Source organism: Salmo salar, chromosome ssa28 (assembly GCF_905237065.1).
Source record: "Salmo salar chromosome ssa28, Ssal_v3.1, whole genome shotgun sequence".
Lineage (NCBI taxonomy): Eukaryota > Metazoa > Chordata > Actinopteri > Salmoniformes > Salmonidae > Salmo > Salmo salar.
In genome coordinates, this window is record NC_059469.1 from 36,800,595 (window position 1) to 36,817,415 (window position 16,821).

The following is a 16,821-nucleotide window of genomic DNA, read 5'->3' on the forward strand; positions in this document are numbered from 1 at the left end:
GTTGGACCTTGCGTACAATTGATGATTAACGTGATCTTAATTATTACATTAAATAATCAGGGATCATACATGCTCATGACAAGTCTTACAATGCATTGGAATAATGGCATCATAATGCATTAAACCTGTAGGCTTTCATTTACATTTTACATTTACATTTTAGTCATTTAGCAGACGCTCTTATCCAGAGTGACTTACATTTAAATGAATCGCTCTATATATGATTCATTTATCTTCATGCCTCCTTTTTATTTTATTTCACCTTTATTTAACCAGGTAGGCCAGTTGAGAACAAGTTCTCATTTACAACTGCGACCTGGCCAAGATAAAGCAAAGCAGTTCAACACATACAACAACACAGAGTTACACATGGAGTAAACAAACATACAGTCAATAACACAATAGAAAAATCTGAAGTAAGGAGGTAAGGCAATAAATAGGCCAATAGTGGCGAAGTAATTACAATTTAGCTATTTACACTGGAGTGATATATGTGCAGAAGAAGATTTGCAAGTAGAAATTCTGGTGTGCAAAAGAGCAGAAAAACAAAAAACAAATATGGTGATGAGGTAGGTAGTTGGTTGGTTGGATTGACTATTTACAGATGGGCTATGTACAGCCGCAGTGATCGGTAAGCTGCTCTGATAGCTGATGCTTAAAGTTAGTGAGGGAGATATAAGTGTCCAACTTCAGTGATTTTTACAATTCGTTCCAGTCATTGGCAGCAGAGAACTGGAAGGAAAGGCGGCCAAAGTAGGTGTTGGCTTTGGGGATGACCAGTGAAATACACCTGCTGGAGCACGTGCTACGGGTGGGTGCTGCTATGGTGACCAGTGAGATATACCTGCTGGAGCGCGTGCTACGAGTGGGTGCTGCTATGGTGACCAGTGAGCTGAGATAAGGCGGAGCTTTACCTAGCAAAGACTTATAGATGACTTGGAGCCAGTGGGTTCGGCGACGAGTATGAAGCGAGGGCCAGCCAATGAGAGCGTACAGGTCGCAGTGGTGGGTAGTATATGGCGCTTTGGTGACAAAACGGATGGCACTGTGTATAGACTGCATCCAATTTGTAGAGTGTTGGAGGCTATTTTGTAAATGACATCACCAAAGTCAAGGATCGGTAGGATAGTTAGTTTTACGAGTTTACAGTCTAACCAGACACCTAGGTATTTATAGTTGTCCACATATTTTAAGTCGGAACCGTCCAGAGTAGTGATGCTAGTCGGGCGGGCGGGTGCGGGCAGCGATCGGTTGAAGTTTTACTAGCATTTAAGAACAGTTGGAGGCCACGGAAGGAGTGTGTATGGCGTTGAAGCTTGTTTGGAGGTTTGTTAACACAAAGAAGGGCCAGATGTATACAGAATGGTGTCGTCTGCATAGAGGTGGATCAAAGAATCACCCGCGCAAGAGTGACATCATTGATATATACAGAGAAAAGATTCGGCCCGAGAATTGAACCCTGTGGTACCCCCATAGAGACTGTCAGAGGTCTGGACAACAGGCCCTCCGATTTGACACACTGAACTCTGTCTGAGAAGTAGTTGGTGAACCAAGCGAGGCAGACATTAGAGAAACCAAGGCTGTTGAGTCTGCAGATAAGAATACGGTGATTGACAGAGTCGAAAGCCTTGGCCAGGTTGATGAAGACGTCTGCACACTACTGTCTTTTATCGATGGTGGTTATGATATTGTTTAGGACCTTGAGCGTGGCTGAGGTGCACCCGTGACCAGCTTGGAAACCAGATTGCATAGCGGAGAAGGTACGGTGGGATTCGAAATGGTCGGTGATCTGTTAGTTAACTTGGCTTTCGAAGACTTTAGAAAGACAGGGCAGGATAGATATAGGTCTATAGCAGTTTGGGTCTAGAGTGTCTCTAATTTCAGGAAGAGAGGGTCCAGATTGTCTAGCCCAGCTGATTTGTAGGGATCCAGATTTTGCAGCTCTTTCAGAACATCAGTTGTCTGGATTTGGGTGAAGGAGAAGCGGTGGGGGGGGGGGGGCTTGGACCAGTTGCTGTGGGGGGTGCAGTGCTGTTGACCGCGGGAGGGGTAGCCAGGTGTAGTGGGCAGCTGAGAGGAGGTACTCTTATTCTTCATGGACTTTACGGTGTCCCAAAACTTTTTGGAATTAGTGCTGCAGGATGCAAATTTCTGTTTGAAAAAGCTAGCCTTTGCTTTCCTAACTGACTGTGTTTATTGGTTCCTGACTTCCCTGAAAAGTTGCATATCGCGGGGACTATTCGAAGCTAGTGCAGTACGTCACAGGGTGTTTTTGTGCTGGTCAAGGGCAGTCAAGTCTGGGGTGAACCAAGGGCTATATCTGTTCTTAGTTCAACATTTTTTGAATGGGGCATGCTTATTTAAGATGGTGAGGAAAGCACTTTTAAAGAACAACCAGGCATCCTCTACTGACAGGATGAGGTCAATATCCTTCCAGGATACCTGGGCCAGATCGATTAGAAAGGCCTGCTCACAGAAGTGTTTTAGGGAGCGTCTGACAGTGATGAGTGGAGGTCGTTTGACCGCGGACCCATAGCGGATGCCGGCAATGAGGCAGTGATCGCTGAGATCCTGGTTGAAAACAGCAGAGGTGTATTTAGAGGGCAGGTTGGTTAGGATGATATCTATGAGGGTGCCCATGTTTGCGGATAAAATAACATTAACTTGATCAGAAATACAGTGTAGACATTGTTAATGTTGTAAATGACTATTGTAGCTGGAAACAGCAGATTTTTTATGGAATATCTACTTAGGCGTACAGAGGCCCATTATCAGCAACCATCACTCCTGTGTTCCAATGGCACGTTGTGTTAGCTAATCCAAGTTTATCATTTTAAAGGGCTAATTGATTAACTGATTAAAGAAGCAATAAAACTCGCCTTCTTTAGACTAGTTGAGTATCTGGAGCATCAGCATTTGTGGGTTCGATTACAAGCTCAAAATGGCCAGAAACAAAGAACTTTCTTCTGAAACTCATCGGTCTCTTGTTGTTCTGAGAAATGAAGGCTATTCCATGCGAGAAATTGCCAAGAAACTGAAAATCTCATACAACGCTGTGTACTACTTCCTTCACAGAACAGCACAAACTGGCTCTATCCAGAATAGAAAGAGGAGTGGGAGGCCCCGGTGCACAACTGAGCAAGAGGAAAAGTACATTAGAGTGTCTAGATTGAGAAACAGATGACTCACAAGTCCTCAACTGGCAGCTTCATTAAATAGTACCCACAAAACACCAGTCTCAACGTCAACAGTGAAGAGGCGATTCCGGGATGCTGACCTTCTAGGCAGAGTTGCAAAGAAATAGCCATGTCTCAGACTGGCCAATAAAAATAAAAGATTAAGATGGACAAAAAAACACAGACACTGGACAGAGAAAGATTGGAAAAAAGTGTTACGGACAGACAAATCTATGTTTGAGGTGTTCGGATCACAAAGAAGAACATTCGTGAGACGCAGAAAAAAATGAAAAGATGCTGGAGGAGTGCTTGACGCCATCTGTCATCATGGTGGAGGTCTGGGGGTGCTTTGGTGGTAAAGTGGGAGATGTGTACAGGGTAAAAGGGATCTTGAAGAAGGAAGGCTATCACTCCATTTTGCAACGCCATGCCATACCCTGTGGACGGCGCTTAATTGGAGCCAATTTCCGCCTACAACAGGACAATGACTCAAAGCCCAGCTCCAACTATCCAATAACTATTTAGGGAAGAAGCAGTCAGCTGGTGTTGTTTTTCAGCGGCAGGGACTGGGAGACTGGTCAGGATCGAGGGAAAGATGAACAGAGCAAAGTACAGAGAGATCCTTGACGAAAACCTGCTCCAGAGCGCTCAGGACTTGAACCCGATCGAACATCTCTGGAGAGACCTGAAAATAGCTGTGCAGCGACGCTCCCCATCCAACCTGACAGAGCTTGAGAGGATCTGCAGAGAAGAATGGGAGAAACTCCGCAAATAAAGGTGTGCCAAGCTTGTAGCGTCATACCCAAGAAGACTCAAGGCTGTAATCACTGCCTAAGGTTCTTCAACAAGGTACTGAGTAAAGGGTCTGAATACTTATGTAAATGTCATATTTCATTATGGGTATTGTGTGTAGATTGATGAGGGAAAAAACTATTTAATCCACTTTAGAATAAGGCTGTTGCGTAACAAAATGTGGAAATGCACTGAGGTTGGAGAGGTTGGAGCAGGGAACTGCCACACTGGGCGCCGTGGAGCAGTTGTTGTGGGGGGTGAAGTGCCTTGCTCAAGGACACAACGGCAGGCAATGACATCTACGATTTGATACCAGCAACTCTACAGTTGGCATCTCATTTCCCTCCAGATTTTCCCCATCAGACCCAGGATTCGAACTCACAACCTTCCAGTTGCTAGCTCACCTCTCAAGCCAGCCTATTATATACATTTTATTAATATATAATAATATTCAGCCAATTTAGCATTTAAAGTGTAGAGTACTCTGTCTCTAGCCTGGGTGCGTGCCAGTCTGTTCCATATGGAATAGTCTTGCATAATGGAGTAGGAAAAAGCACAAACAGATCTGGGACCAGGCTACCCTGGCTCTGTCTTACCCTTGAAGTCCACCTCTCCGTTTCCATCTGTGTCAAAGATGTCGATGACCCTCTGGACCAGCGGGTTCTGCTGGAGTTCAGGCAGGGACATGAACTCCTCCACGCTAAGGGACCCAGAGTTATCTAGGTCCAGTTTCTTAAACCTCTTTCCCAGACGCTTAATCTCATCAGCATCGACTGGAGGACAGAGACAGAGAGAGAGACAGAGAGAGAGAGAGAGAGAGAGAGAGAGAGAGAGAGAGAGAGAGAGAGAGAGAGAGAGAGAGAGAGAGAGAGAGAGAGAGAGAGAGAGAGAGAGAGAGAGAGAGAGAGAGAGAGAGAGAGAGAAGAGAGAAAGAGAGAGAGAGAGAGAGAGAGGCAGACAGGAGAAAAGAGAGACAGACAGCGGAAAAGAGAGCGAGAAAGAGAGAGAGACAGACAGGAGAAAAGACAGCGAGACAGACAGACAAGAGAAAGAGAGAGAGAGACAGGAGAAGAGAGAGAGAGAGAAAGAGGAGAAAAGAGAGATTGAGACAGGAGAGAGCGAGAGAGAGAGAGAGAGAGAGAGAGAGAGAGAGAGAGAGAGAGAGAGACAGGAGAAAAGACAGCGAGACAGACAGACAGACAGGAGAAAGAGAGAGAGCGAGAGAGAGAAAGAGAGAGAGACAGGAGAAAAGACAGCGAGACAGACAGACAGACAGGAGAAAGAGAGAGAGAGACAGGAGAAGAGTGAGAGAGAGAGAGAGACGAAAAAAGAGAGAGAGAGGAGAAAAGACAGACAGACAGACAGACAGACAGACAGACAGACAGACAGACAGACAGACAGACAGACAGACAGACAGAAGAAAAGAGAGAGAGAGAGAGGAGAAAAGAGAAAGAGAGATACCAGGCAGTTAGGTAAACGTACAGTACACACTGGGAGCAGAGAGGTTTCATTGTACACACAACATGTCCTTAATTGTCCTATTCAAGGCTAGGTGTCAGAAACATGGTTAAATAGCACAGCCTGTACTAAGAGCAGGAAACTGGGCTGTTGGTTTTAGTCAAATCAAATCAAAGTTTATTTGTCACGTGCTTCCTGCATCGCTTTAGCATCGCTAAAACAGTGGGTTCAATTCCTGCTGGTAGAGCACGGGCGCTAGCGTCGCTAAAACAGTGGGTTCAATTCCTGCTGGTAGAGCACGGGTGCTAGCGTCGCTAGAACAGTGGGTTCAATTCCTGCTGGTAGAGCACGGGTGCTAGCGTCGCTAAAACAGTGGGTTCAATTCCTGCTGGTAGAGCACGGGTGCTAGCGTCGCTAAAACAGTGGGTTCAATTCCTGCTGGTAGAGCACGGGCGCTAGCGTCGCTAAAACAGTGGGTTCAATTCCTGCTGGTAGAGCACGGGCGCTAGCGTCGCTAAAACAGTGGGTTCAATTCCTGCTGGTAGAGCACGGGTGCTAGCGTCGCTAAAACAGTGGGTTCAATTCCTGCTGGTAGAGCACGGGTGCTAGCATCGCTAAGATAGTGGGTTCAATTCCTGCTGGAAGAGCACGGGAGCTAGGTTCGCTAAAACAGTGGGTTCAATTCCTGCTGGTAGAGCACGGGTGCTAGCATCGCTAAGCCAGTGGGTTCAATTCCTGCTGGAAGAGCACGGGTGCTAGCATCGCTAAAACAGTGGGTTCAATTCCTGCTGGTAGTGCACGGGCGCTAGCATCGCTAAAACAGTGGGTTCAATTCCTGCTGGTAGTGCACGGGCGCTAGCATCGCTAAAACAGTGGGTTCAATTCCTGCTGGTAGAGCACGGGTGCTAGCGTCGCTAAAACAGTGGGTTCAATTCCTGCTGGTAGAGCACGGGCGCTAGCATCGCTAAAACAGTGGGTTCAATTCCTGCTTGTAGAGCACGGGTGCTAGCATCGCTAAGATAGTGGGTTCAATTCCTGCTGGAAGAGCACGGGTGCTAGCATCGCTAAAACAGTGGGTTCAATTCCTGCTGGTAGAGCACGGGCGCTAGCGTCGCTAAGACAGTGGGTTCAATTCCTGCTGGTAGAGCACGGGCGCTAGCATCGCTAAAACAGTGGGTTCAATTCCTGCTGGTAGAGCACGGGCGCTAGCGTCGCTAAAATAGTGGGTTCAATTCCTGCTAGAACCACCGATACCAAAATGTATGTGCGAATGACTGCAAGTTGCTTTGGGTAAAAGCGTCTCCCCAGCTTGAAATGTCTCCACTCACGATATAGAATCACTACCTCACCAATAGTGTAATTGGCTAAGATGTTGTCAAGCGGGCGGTCATGTGAGAGAGGATCCATGGTTGAAACACAGTGAGAGACAGGGAAGAAAACTATACCGTTGAGCAAGCTCAGTGATGCCTGTTACACAAGGTAAAGTGTAGAATTGCTAATCTTGATCATATAATCTATTTACCTTATTTACAGTGCATTAGGAAAGTATTCAGACCCTTTGACTTTTCCCACATTGTGTTATGTGGGAAAAGCCTTATTCTAACATGGATTCAATACTTTTTTCCCCCTCATCAATCTATACACAATACCCCATAATCACATCCCAATACCCCATAATGACATCACAATACCCCATAATGACATCACAATACCCCATAATGACAAACCAAAAACTACACCCACTTTATCTCTGTTTCTCCTGTTCTTTAGGTTGTTGAACAGAGCATTTATCTCTGTGTTTCTCCTGTTGGGATTGTTCCAGACCCTCCCTATCCTAAGTTGGTGTGGGTTTATATATTTTAGTTTGTATGATATCAGGCAGGTGGTGTTTTAACCTGGGTTCTGAAAGGCAATTCAGTTTTCACCACTAGCTCCAGGTCCAGTGGGTGTCTCAGTATTCACCACTAGCTCCAGGTCCAGGTGTCTCAGTATTCACCACTAGCCCCAGGTCCAGTGGGTGTCTCAGTATTCACCACTAGATCCAGGTCCAGTAGGTGTCTCAGTATTCACCACTAGCTCCAGGTCCAGTGGGTGTCTCAGTATTCACCACTAGCTCCAGGTCCAGTGGGTGTCTCAGTATTCACCACTAGATCAAGGTCCAGGTGTCTCAGTATTCACCACTAGCTCCAGGTCCAGGTGTCTCAGTATTCACCACTAGCTCCAGGTCCAGGTGTCTCAGTATTCACCACTAGCTCCAGGTCCAGTGGGTGTCTCAGTATTCACCACTAGATCCAGGTGTCTCAGTATTCACCACTAGCTCCAGGTCCAGTGGGTGTCTCAGTATTCACCACTAGCTCCAGGTCCAGGTGTCTCAGTATTCACCACTAGCTCCAGGTCCAGGTGTCTCAGTATTCACCACTAGCTCCAGGTCCAGGTGTCTCAGTATTCACCACTAGCTCCAGGTCCAGGTGTCTCAGTATTCACCACTAGATCAAGGTCCAGTGGGTGTCTCAGTATTCACCACTAGATCCAGGACCAGTGGGTGTCTCAGTATTCACCACTAGCTCCAGGTCCAGTGGGTGTCTCAGTATTCACCACTAGATCCAGGTCCAGGTGTCTCAGTATTCACCACTAGCTCCAGGTCCAGTGGGTGTCTCAGTATTCACCACTAGATCCAGGACCAGTGGGTGTCTCAGTATTCACCACTAGATCCAGGTCCAGTGGGTGTCTCAGTATTCACCACTAGATCAAGGTCCAGTGGGTGTCTCAGTATTCACCACTAGATCCAGGTCCAGGTGTCTCAGTATTCACCACTAGATCCAGGTCCAGGTGTCTCAGTATTCACCACTAGCTCCAGGTCCAGTGGGTGTCTCAGTATTCACCACTAGCTCCAGGACCAGTGGGTGTCTCAGTATTCACCACTAGCTCCAGGTCCATGTGTCTCAGTATTCACCACTAGCTCCAGGTCCAGTGGGTGTCTCAGTATTCACCACTAGATCCAGGTCCAGTGGGTGTCTCAGTATTCACCACTAGATCCAGGTCCAGGTGTCTCAGTATTCACCACTAGATCCAGGTCCAGTAGGTGTCTCAGTATTCACCACTAGCTCCAGGTCCAGGTGTCTCAGTATTCACCACTAGCTCCAGGTCCAGGTGTCTCAGTATTCACCACTAGTGTCTCAGTATTCACCACTAGCTCCAGGTCCAGTGGGTGTCTCAGTATTAACCACTAGCTCCAGGTCCAGGTGTCTCAGTATTCACCACTAGCTCCAGGTCCAGTGGGTGTCTCAGTATTCACCACTAGCTCCAGGTCCAGGTGTCTCAGTATTCACCACTAGCTCCAGGTCCAGGTGTCTCAGTATTCACCATTAGCTCCAGGTCCAGGTGTCTCAGTATTCACCACTAGCTCCAGGTCCAGTGGGTGTCTCAGTATTCACCACTAGATCCAGGTGTCTCAGTATTCACCACTAGCTCCAGGTCCAGGTGTCTCAGTATTCACCATTAGCTCCAGGTCCAGGTGTCTCAGTATTCACCACTAGATCCAGGTCCAGTGGGTGTCTCAGTATTCACCACTAGCTCCAGGTCCAGGTGTCTCAGTATTCACCACTAGCTCCAGGTCCAGGTGTCTCAGTATTCACCACTAGCTCCAGGTCCAGGTGTCTCAGTATTCACCACTAGGTCCAGGTGTCTCAGTATTCACCACTAGCTCCAGGTCCAGTGGGTGTCTCAGTATTCACCACTAGATCCAGGTCCAGGTGTCTCAGTATTCACCACTAGCTCCAGGTCCAGTAGGTGTCTCAGTATTCACCACTAGCTCCAGGTCCAGGTGTCTCAGTATTCACCACTAGCTCCAGGTCCAGTGGGTGTCTCAGTATTCACCACTAGATCCAGGTCCATGTCTCAGTATTCACCACTAGCTCCAGGTCCAGGTGTCTCAGTATTCACCACTAGCTCCAGGTCCAGGTGTCTCAGTATTCACCACTAGATCCAGGTCCAGTGGGTGTCTCAGTATTCACCACTAGCTCCAGGTCCAGTGGGTGTCTCAGTATTCACCACTAGCTCCAGGTCCAGGTGTCTCAGTATTCACCACTAGCTCCAGGTCCAGGTGTCTCAGTATTCACCACTAGATCCAGGTGTCTCAGTATTCACCACTAGCTCCAGGTCCAGTGGGTGTCTCAGTATTCACCACTAGCTCCAGGTCCAGGTGTCTCAGTATTCACCACTAGCTCCAGGTCCAGTGGGTGTCTCAGTCAGGGGCGGAAATCCCGGGGGGGACGGGGGGGACACGACCCCCCCATCCTGGGAAAAATATGATTTGTCCCCCCCAATATATCACTGAAACATAACTATGTGATTTAAATAATATTAATAATACGCAATGAAAGCAATTGTGCTGATTATAGACACTTAATAGCGCGTTTTTAAGTTTAAAAAGATTGCGACCCCCCCCACCCTTTGCCTCACAATGGTTTGATCCACTGCCAGTTCCTTAGTTGGCAAGCTAACAGAGGGGTCGTATCTACTGTCTGAAAGGCACTCAACGAACGTAACTGACGTGAGGTTAATCCAGTCAATCGCGCACACACTAGCTGAATATGCAGAGCTAGCGCGCAAATATTAACTATTAAGCTAGCTAGTACCTATTCCATTTATGTGGCCTCGTCAAAGATGGAATCTTTGCTATCGTCAATTTATTCCAAGATCAGCATGCAGATGATGTAAGTTAGTGCTTCAAAGTCCCTGTGATAAGGTTAGCAATAAACTGAAGTCCAAACTGAACAGAACTACACTCTCTTCTACCATTGTCTTAAATATATTTAATGGTCTCGTTGCAAAAGCTAAATTGTCGCAAGGGAACTTTTATTTATTTATTTTATTTAACCCAGGTAGCAAAGATTATAGCAAACACCACCGAAACTGAATTGGTGCTCGCTAGCTTTGCAAATTCAGCTATTGATGGAAACCAGCCAATATGAAACAAACTATTAAAATTACAAAAGGTTGCAGCATATGTTGTGTAAATGGTGAACTCATACAGCTGTCAACTCTTGTCATTTTAATCTGTTTCACATTTGCTAGCTACCTTTTAGATCGAAGCCCAAATAGAATGATAAAAGATAAGATGATAGAAGCCCATCTCCTACAGTAAAAAACCTACACACTGTGTGTGTGTGTGTGGCCAGCCAGCCAGCCAGGTAGAAAAATGGCAGAAAAATAAAAGACGGACATCAGAGTATTTTTCAGTACACCAAAACGCAAAGTAAAAACCCTAGTAGCCTAATATCTCAAAGACTAGTTGATAAAATGTTCATAAGAAAGAAATGAAATTCTAATGGAAATGTTTCACAATGATGTCATTGGGCAGAGCAGGCAACAGATGGCACACAGACAGCAGAGTTGGGGACAGATATGCAGGGACAGACTGGCAGAGACAGGGAGTCTCAGGTAAGTTTGTTGAGTCTTTGTTTGGCAACATTATGAAAGGTTCTCAATTTTTTTTACTTGTAAAATAGGAACATAATTGGAAAATGCCATGGATACCCCCACTCTCAACTTAAACTGGTGACTGAACTAAGATTTGTTAAAGGCAATGGTATTGCTGTTGTGATTAGTTGTGTAGTTTTGGGTACCGGTAGTTAGGAGTACGGCAAACACCTTATTTCTTTGGTTCCTCAATATACATTTACCATATTACAATGTAGGCTATGTGTTACAGCACTACTTTTGGTGTCCCCCTCAGGAATTGCTCTTGAGAAAATGTAATGTAATTGTCCCCTCCAAAGTTGATATCAGATTTTCGCCCCTGGTCTCAGTTTTCACCACTAGCTCCAGGTCCAGGTGTCTCAGTATTCACCACTAGATCCAGGTCCAGGTGTCTCAGTATTCACCACTAGATCCAGGTCCAGTGGGTGTCTCAGTATTCACCACTAGCTCCAGGTCCAGGTGTCTCAGTATTCACCACTAGCTCCAGGTCCAGTGTGTCTCAGTATTCACCACTAGCTCCAGGTCCAGGTGTCTCAGTATTCACCACTAGCTCCAGGTCCAGGTGTCTCAGTATTCACCACTAGCTCCAGGTCCAGGTGTCTCAGTATTCACCACTAGCTCCAGGTCCAGGTGTCTCAGTATTCACCACTAGATCCAGGTCCAGTGGGTGTCTCAGTATTCACCACTAGCTCCAGGTCCAGTGGGTGTCTCAGTATTCACCACTAGATCCAGGTCCAGTGTGTCTCAGTATTCACCACTAGCTCCAGGTCCAGTAGGTGTCTCAGTATTCACCACTAGATCCAGGTCCAGTAGGTGTCTCAGTATTCACCACTAGATCCAGGTCCAGTAGGTGTCTCAGTATTCACCTCTAGATCCAGGTCCAGGTGTCTCAGTATTCACCACTAGATCCAGGTCCAGTAGGTGTCTCAGTTTTCACCACTAGCTCCAGGTCCAGGTGTCTCAGTATTCACCACTAGATCCAGGTCCAGTGGGTGTCTCAGTTTTCACCACTAGCTCCAGGTCCAGGTGTCTCAGTATTCACCACTAGATCCAGGTCCAGTAGGTGTCTCAGTTTTCACCACTAGCTCCAGGTCCAGGTGTCTCAGTATTCACCACTAGATCCAGGTCCAGGTGTCTCAGTATTCACCACTAGCTCCAGGTCCAGGTGTCTCAGTATTCACCACTAGCTCCAGGTCCAGGTGTCTCAGTATTCACCACTAGATCCAGGTCCAGTAGGTGTCTCAGTATTCACCACTAGATCCAGGTCCAGTGGGTTTCCATGGTGGGGGATTTCAGAACCCATGTTTAAAAAAAAAAAACGTTTCATTTTCGGTTGTCAGTGGTTTATTTTGTTAGTTCCCTTTTTCTGTCGAGTATCTTATTGGGGAACATCTGTGTGTGTAAACAAAACAAGGTCTCAATACACAGCCTTGTAATTATTCTGCTAAACACATGACACCAACGCTATTAGCATAATGGCTTTTTATTTAGCCAATGAGGTGCGTGCGTGCGTACGTGTGTGTGTGTGTGTGTGTGTGTGTGTGTGTGTGTGTGTGTGTGTGTGTGTGTGTGTGGAGGGATTCTAGTGTGACAGATTCAAGGATAGTGGATCGATAGTGGATAACACAGCATACTGTGGTAGTGGTATCCATAGTTTGGGTCTTTTTAGAGAGAGATTATTAGAAAAATGAAACGTTATTGAGTAAATGTATTTATTAGTTGTCTCTCTAATGTTGAGCGATGAAAATGTAACGAATTATAAGGTCACGTCATTAGATAGTAGTCCTGTATGTCTCAGTTGGTAGAGCATTACGCTTGCAACGCCAGGAATGTGGATTTCATTCACGGGAATGTAAAATGTATGCACGTATGACTATAAGTTGTTTTGGATAAAAGCATCTGCTAAATAACATATACAGTGCATTTGGAAAGTATTAAGACCCCTTGACTTTTTCCACATTTTTTCATTCTAAAATGGATTAAATTATTTATTTTTCCTTATCAATCTACACACAATACCCCCTAATGACAAAGCAAAAACAGATTTAAAAAACTGAAATATCTAAAAAAAATTATAATAAAAAAAATACCTTATTTATAAAAGTATTCAGACCCTTTCCTATGAGAATCAAAATTGATCTCAGGTGCATCCTGTTTCCATTGATCTTCCTTGAGATGTTTCTACAACTTGATTGGAGTCCACCTGTGGTAAATTCAATTGATTGACATGATTTGGAAAGGCACACACCTGTCTATATAAGTCCCACAGTTGACAGTGCATGTCAGAGCAAAAACCAAGCCATGAGGTTGAAGGCATTGTCCGTAGAGCTCCGAGACAGGATTGTGTCGAGGCACAGATCTGGGGAAGGTACCAAAAACACAGTGGCCTCCATTTTTCTTAACTGGAAGAAGTTTGGAACCACCAAGACTCTTCCTAGAGCTGGCCGCCCGGCAAAACTGAGCAATCAGGGGAGAAGGGCCTTGGTCAGGGAAGTGACCAAGAACCCAATGGTCACTCTGACAGAGCTCCAGAGTTCCTCTGTGGAGATGGGAGAATCTTCCACAAGTACAACCATCTCTGCAGAACTCCACCAATCAGGCCATTATGGTAGAGTGGCCAGACGGAAGCCACTCCTCAGTAAAAGGCACATGACAGCCCGCTTGGAGTTTGCCAAAAGGCACCTAAAGACTCTGACCATGAGAATCAAGATTCTCTAGTCTGATTAAGCCAAGATTGAACTCTTTGGCCTGAATGCCAAGTGTCACATCTGGAGGAAACCTGGCGCCATCCCTACGGTGAAGCATGGTGGCGGCAACATCATGCTGTGGGGATGTTTTTCAGCGGCAGGGACAGGGAGACTAGTCAGGATCGAGGCAAAGATGAACGGAGCAAAGTACAGAGAGATCCTTGATGAAAACCAGCTCCAGTTCGCTCAGGACCTCAGACTGGGGTGAAGGTTCACCTTCCAACAAGACAACAACCCTAAGCACACAGCCAAGACAACGCAGGAGTGGCTTCGGAAGGGACCTCCCGAGTGGCGCAGCGGTCTAAGGCACTGCAGTGCTAGAGGCGTCACTACAGACCCGGTTTCGATCCCGGGCTGTATCACAACCGGCTGTGATCGGAAGGAAAGCCCCTCCCGGCCAAACCCTCCCCTAACTCAGACAACACTGGGCCAATTGTGCGCCGCCCTATGGGATTCCCGATACTTTTTAAACGTTTTTTTTTATACAGTTGCAAAAATGAAAACAAACCTGTTTTTGCTTTGTTATTATGGGGTATTGTGTGTAGATTGATGAGGGGGAAAAAACTATTTACTCCATTTTATAATAAGGCCGTAACGTAACAAAATGTGGAAAAGGTCAAGGGGTCTGAATACTTTCCGAATGGGGTGTCGTGAGAAAGGCTATATACTGTAGGCTATATACTGTAGGTTATATACTGTAGGTTATAGACTATAGACTATATACTGTAGTCTATATACTGAAGGTTATATACTGTAGGTTATATACTGTAGGTTATATACTATAGACTATATACTGTAGGTTATATAATGTAGGTTATATACTGTAGGTTATATACTGTAGGTTATATACTATAGGTTATATACTGTAGGTTATATATATACTGTAGGTTATATATATATACTGTAGGTTATATACTGTAGGTTATATACTGTAGGGGTTATATACTGTAGGTTATATACTGTAGGCTATATATATACTATAGACTATATACTGTAGGTTATATACTGTAGGTTATATACTGTAGGTTATATACTGTAGGTTATATACTGTAGGTTATATACTGTAGGTTATATACTATAGGTTATATACTGTAGGTTATATACTGTAGGTTATTTATATATATATACTGTATGTTATATACTGTAGGTTATATACTATAGGTTATATACTATAGGTTATATACTGTAGGTTATATACTGTAGGTTATATACTATAGGTTATATACTATAGGTTATATACTGTAGACTATATACTGTAGGTTATATACTTTAGGTTATATACTGTAGGTTATATACTGTAGGTTATATACTATAGGTTATATACTGTAGGTTATATACTATAGACTATATACTGTAGGTTATATATATATATACTGTAGGTTATATACTGTAGGTTATATACTGTAGGTTATATATATATATATACTGTAGGTTATATACTGTAGGTTATATACTGTAGGTTATATACTGTAGGTTATATACTATAGGTTATATACTGTAGGTTATATATATACTGTAGGTTATATACTGTAGGTTATATACTATAGGTTATATACTGTAGTCTATATACTGTAGGTTATATACTGTAGGTTATATATATATATATACTGTAGGTTATATACTGTAGGTTATATACTGTAGGTTATATATATACTGTAGACTATATACTGTAGGTTATATACTGTAGGTTATATACTGTAGGCTATATACTGTAGGTTATATATATATACTGTAGGTTATATACTGTAGGTTATATACTGTAGACTATATACTGTAGGTTATATACTGTAGACTATATACTGTAGGTTATATACTATAGGTTATATACTGTAGGTTATATACTGTAGGTTATATACTATAGGTTATATACTGTAGGTTATATACTGTAGGTTATATAGTGTTGGTTATATACTGTAGGTTATATACTGTAGGTTATATACTATAGGTTATATACTGTAGGTTATATACTGTAGGTTATATACTGTAGGTTATATAGTGTTGGTTATATACTGTAGGTTATATACTGTATAGCTCGCTAAAGGGATTCTGGTGTGCACCAAACTCAACATCAATTCTACATGTAAGGATTTCAATATTCATATAATATCTCCAAATGCATAAATTGAACTGTAAGCTACATGACTATGTAGAACAGTTTGAATACAATAGTTAAAGTCTGATACCTCGAAGGATAGAACTTGCTACTGGTGTGGGTGGCTTGTCCACATTATAAAGCTGTGTAATGGAACCACAGGTACAGGCACGGAGGCAGAGAGGCCGCTCCACTCTGACCTCTGATCCTCTAGATAGAACTCTGTAGGATTGTGTTACTCAGGAGTTTCCTTTTACTTAAAAAAGAGAGTACTCTTTCCTTCTCTCTCTCTCTCCCGCTGTCTCTCTCTCTCTCTCTCTCTCTCTGTATCTCTCTCTCTCTCTCCCGCTGTCTCTCTCTCTCTCTCTGTATCCCTCTCTCTCTCTCCCGCTGTCTCTCTCTCTCTCTCTCCCGCTGTCTCTCTCTCTCTCTCTCTGTATCCCTCTCTCTCTCTCTCCCGCTGTCTCTCTGTCTCTCTCTCTCCCGCTGTCTCTCTGTCTCTGTCTCTCTCTCCCGCTGTCTCTCTCTCTCTCTCTCCCTGTCTCTCTCTCTATCTCTCTCTATCTCTGTATCTCTCTCTCTCTCTCTCTTCCGCTGTCTCTCTGTCTCTCTCTCTCTCTCCCGCTGTCTCTCTCTCTCTCTCTCTCCCTGTCTCTCTATCTCTCTCTCAGTCTCTCTCTACATCTCTCTCTCCCCCTCTAACTCTCAGTCTGTCTCTCTCTCTCTCTTTCTCTCTCTCTCTCTCTCTTTCTCTCTCTCTCTCTCTCTCTCTCTCTCCCACTCTCCTTCACCCTCATCTAGGCCAGTGTGTGGAGGGATCAGAAGTGAATCAGGCCTCTGTACATTAGTGAAATCTGATATCTGGCCAGTCAGGATGACACCAAACGCATCCAGTTAATGAATGCTGCTACTGTGTGTGTGTGTGTGTGTGTGTGTGTGTGTGTGTGTGTGTGTGTGTGTGTGTGTGTGTGTGTGTGTGTGTGTGTGTGTGTGTGTGTGTGTGTGTGTGTGTGTGTGTGTGTGTGTGTCGCAGGCTGAGAGATGGAGACATGGTTCAGTATTTATAGCAGTGTGG

At 44.7% G+C, this 16,821-nt stretch overlaps 1 protein-coding gene across 2 annotated transcripts in view; it reads right to left on the reverse strand.

The window, feature by feature from the left end:
* The window catches only part of LOC106589933 (calcineurin subunit B type 1), a 54,993-nt gene that overhangs the window by 12,054 nt on the left and 26,118 nt on the right, over positions 1-16,821 (reverse strand). For both annotated transcript variants that reach the window (XR_006762525.1, XM_014180385.2), the window contains exon 3: positions 4,565-4,741. Coding sequence is in view for 1 of the 2 variants with exons in the window: in XM_014180385.2 (XP_014035860.1) it covers positions 4,565-4,741 (177 nt within the window). In the remaining variant the exon portion in view is untranslated. The remainder of the gene's footprint in view (positions 1-4,564; positions 4,742-16,821) is intronic.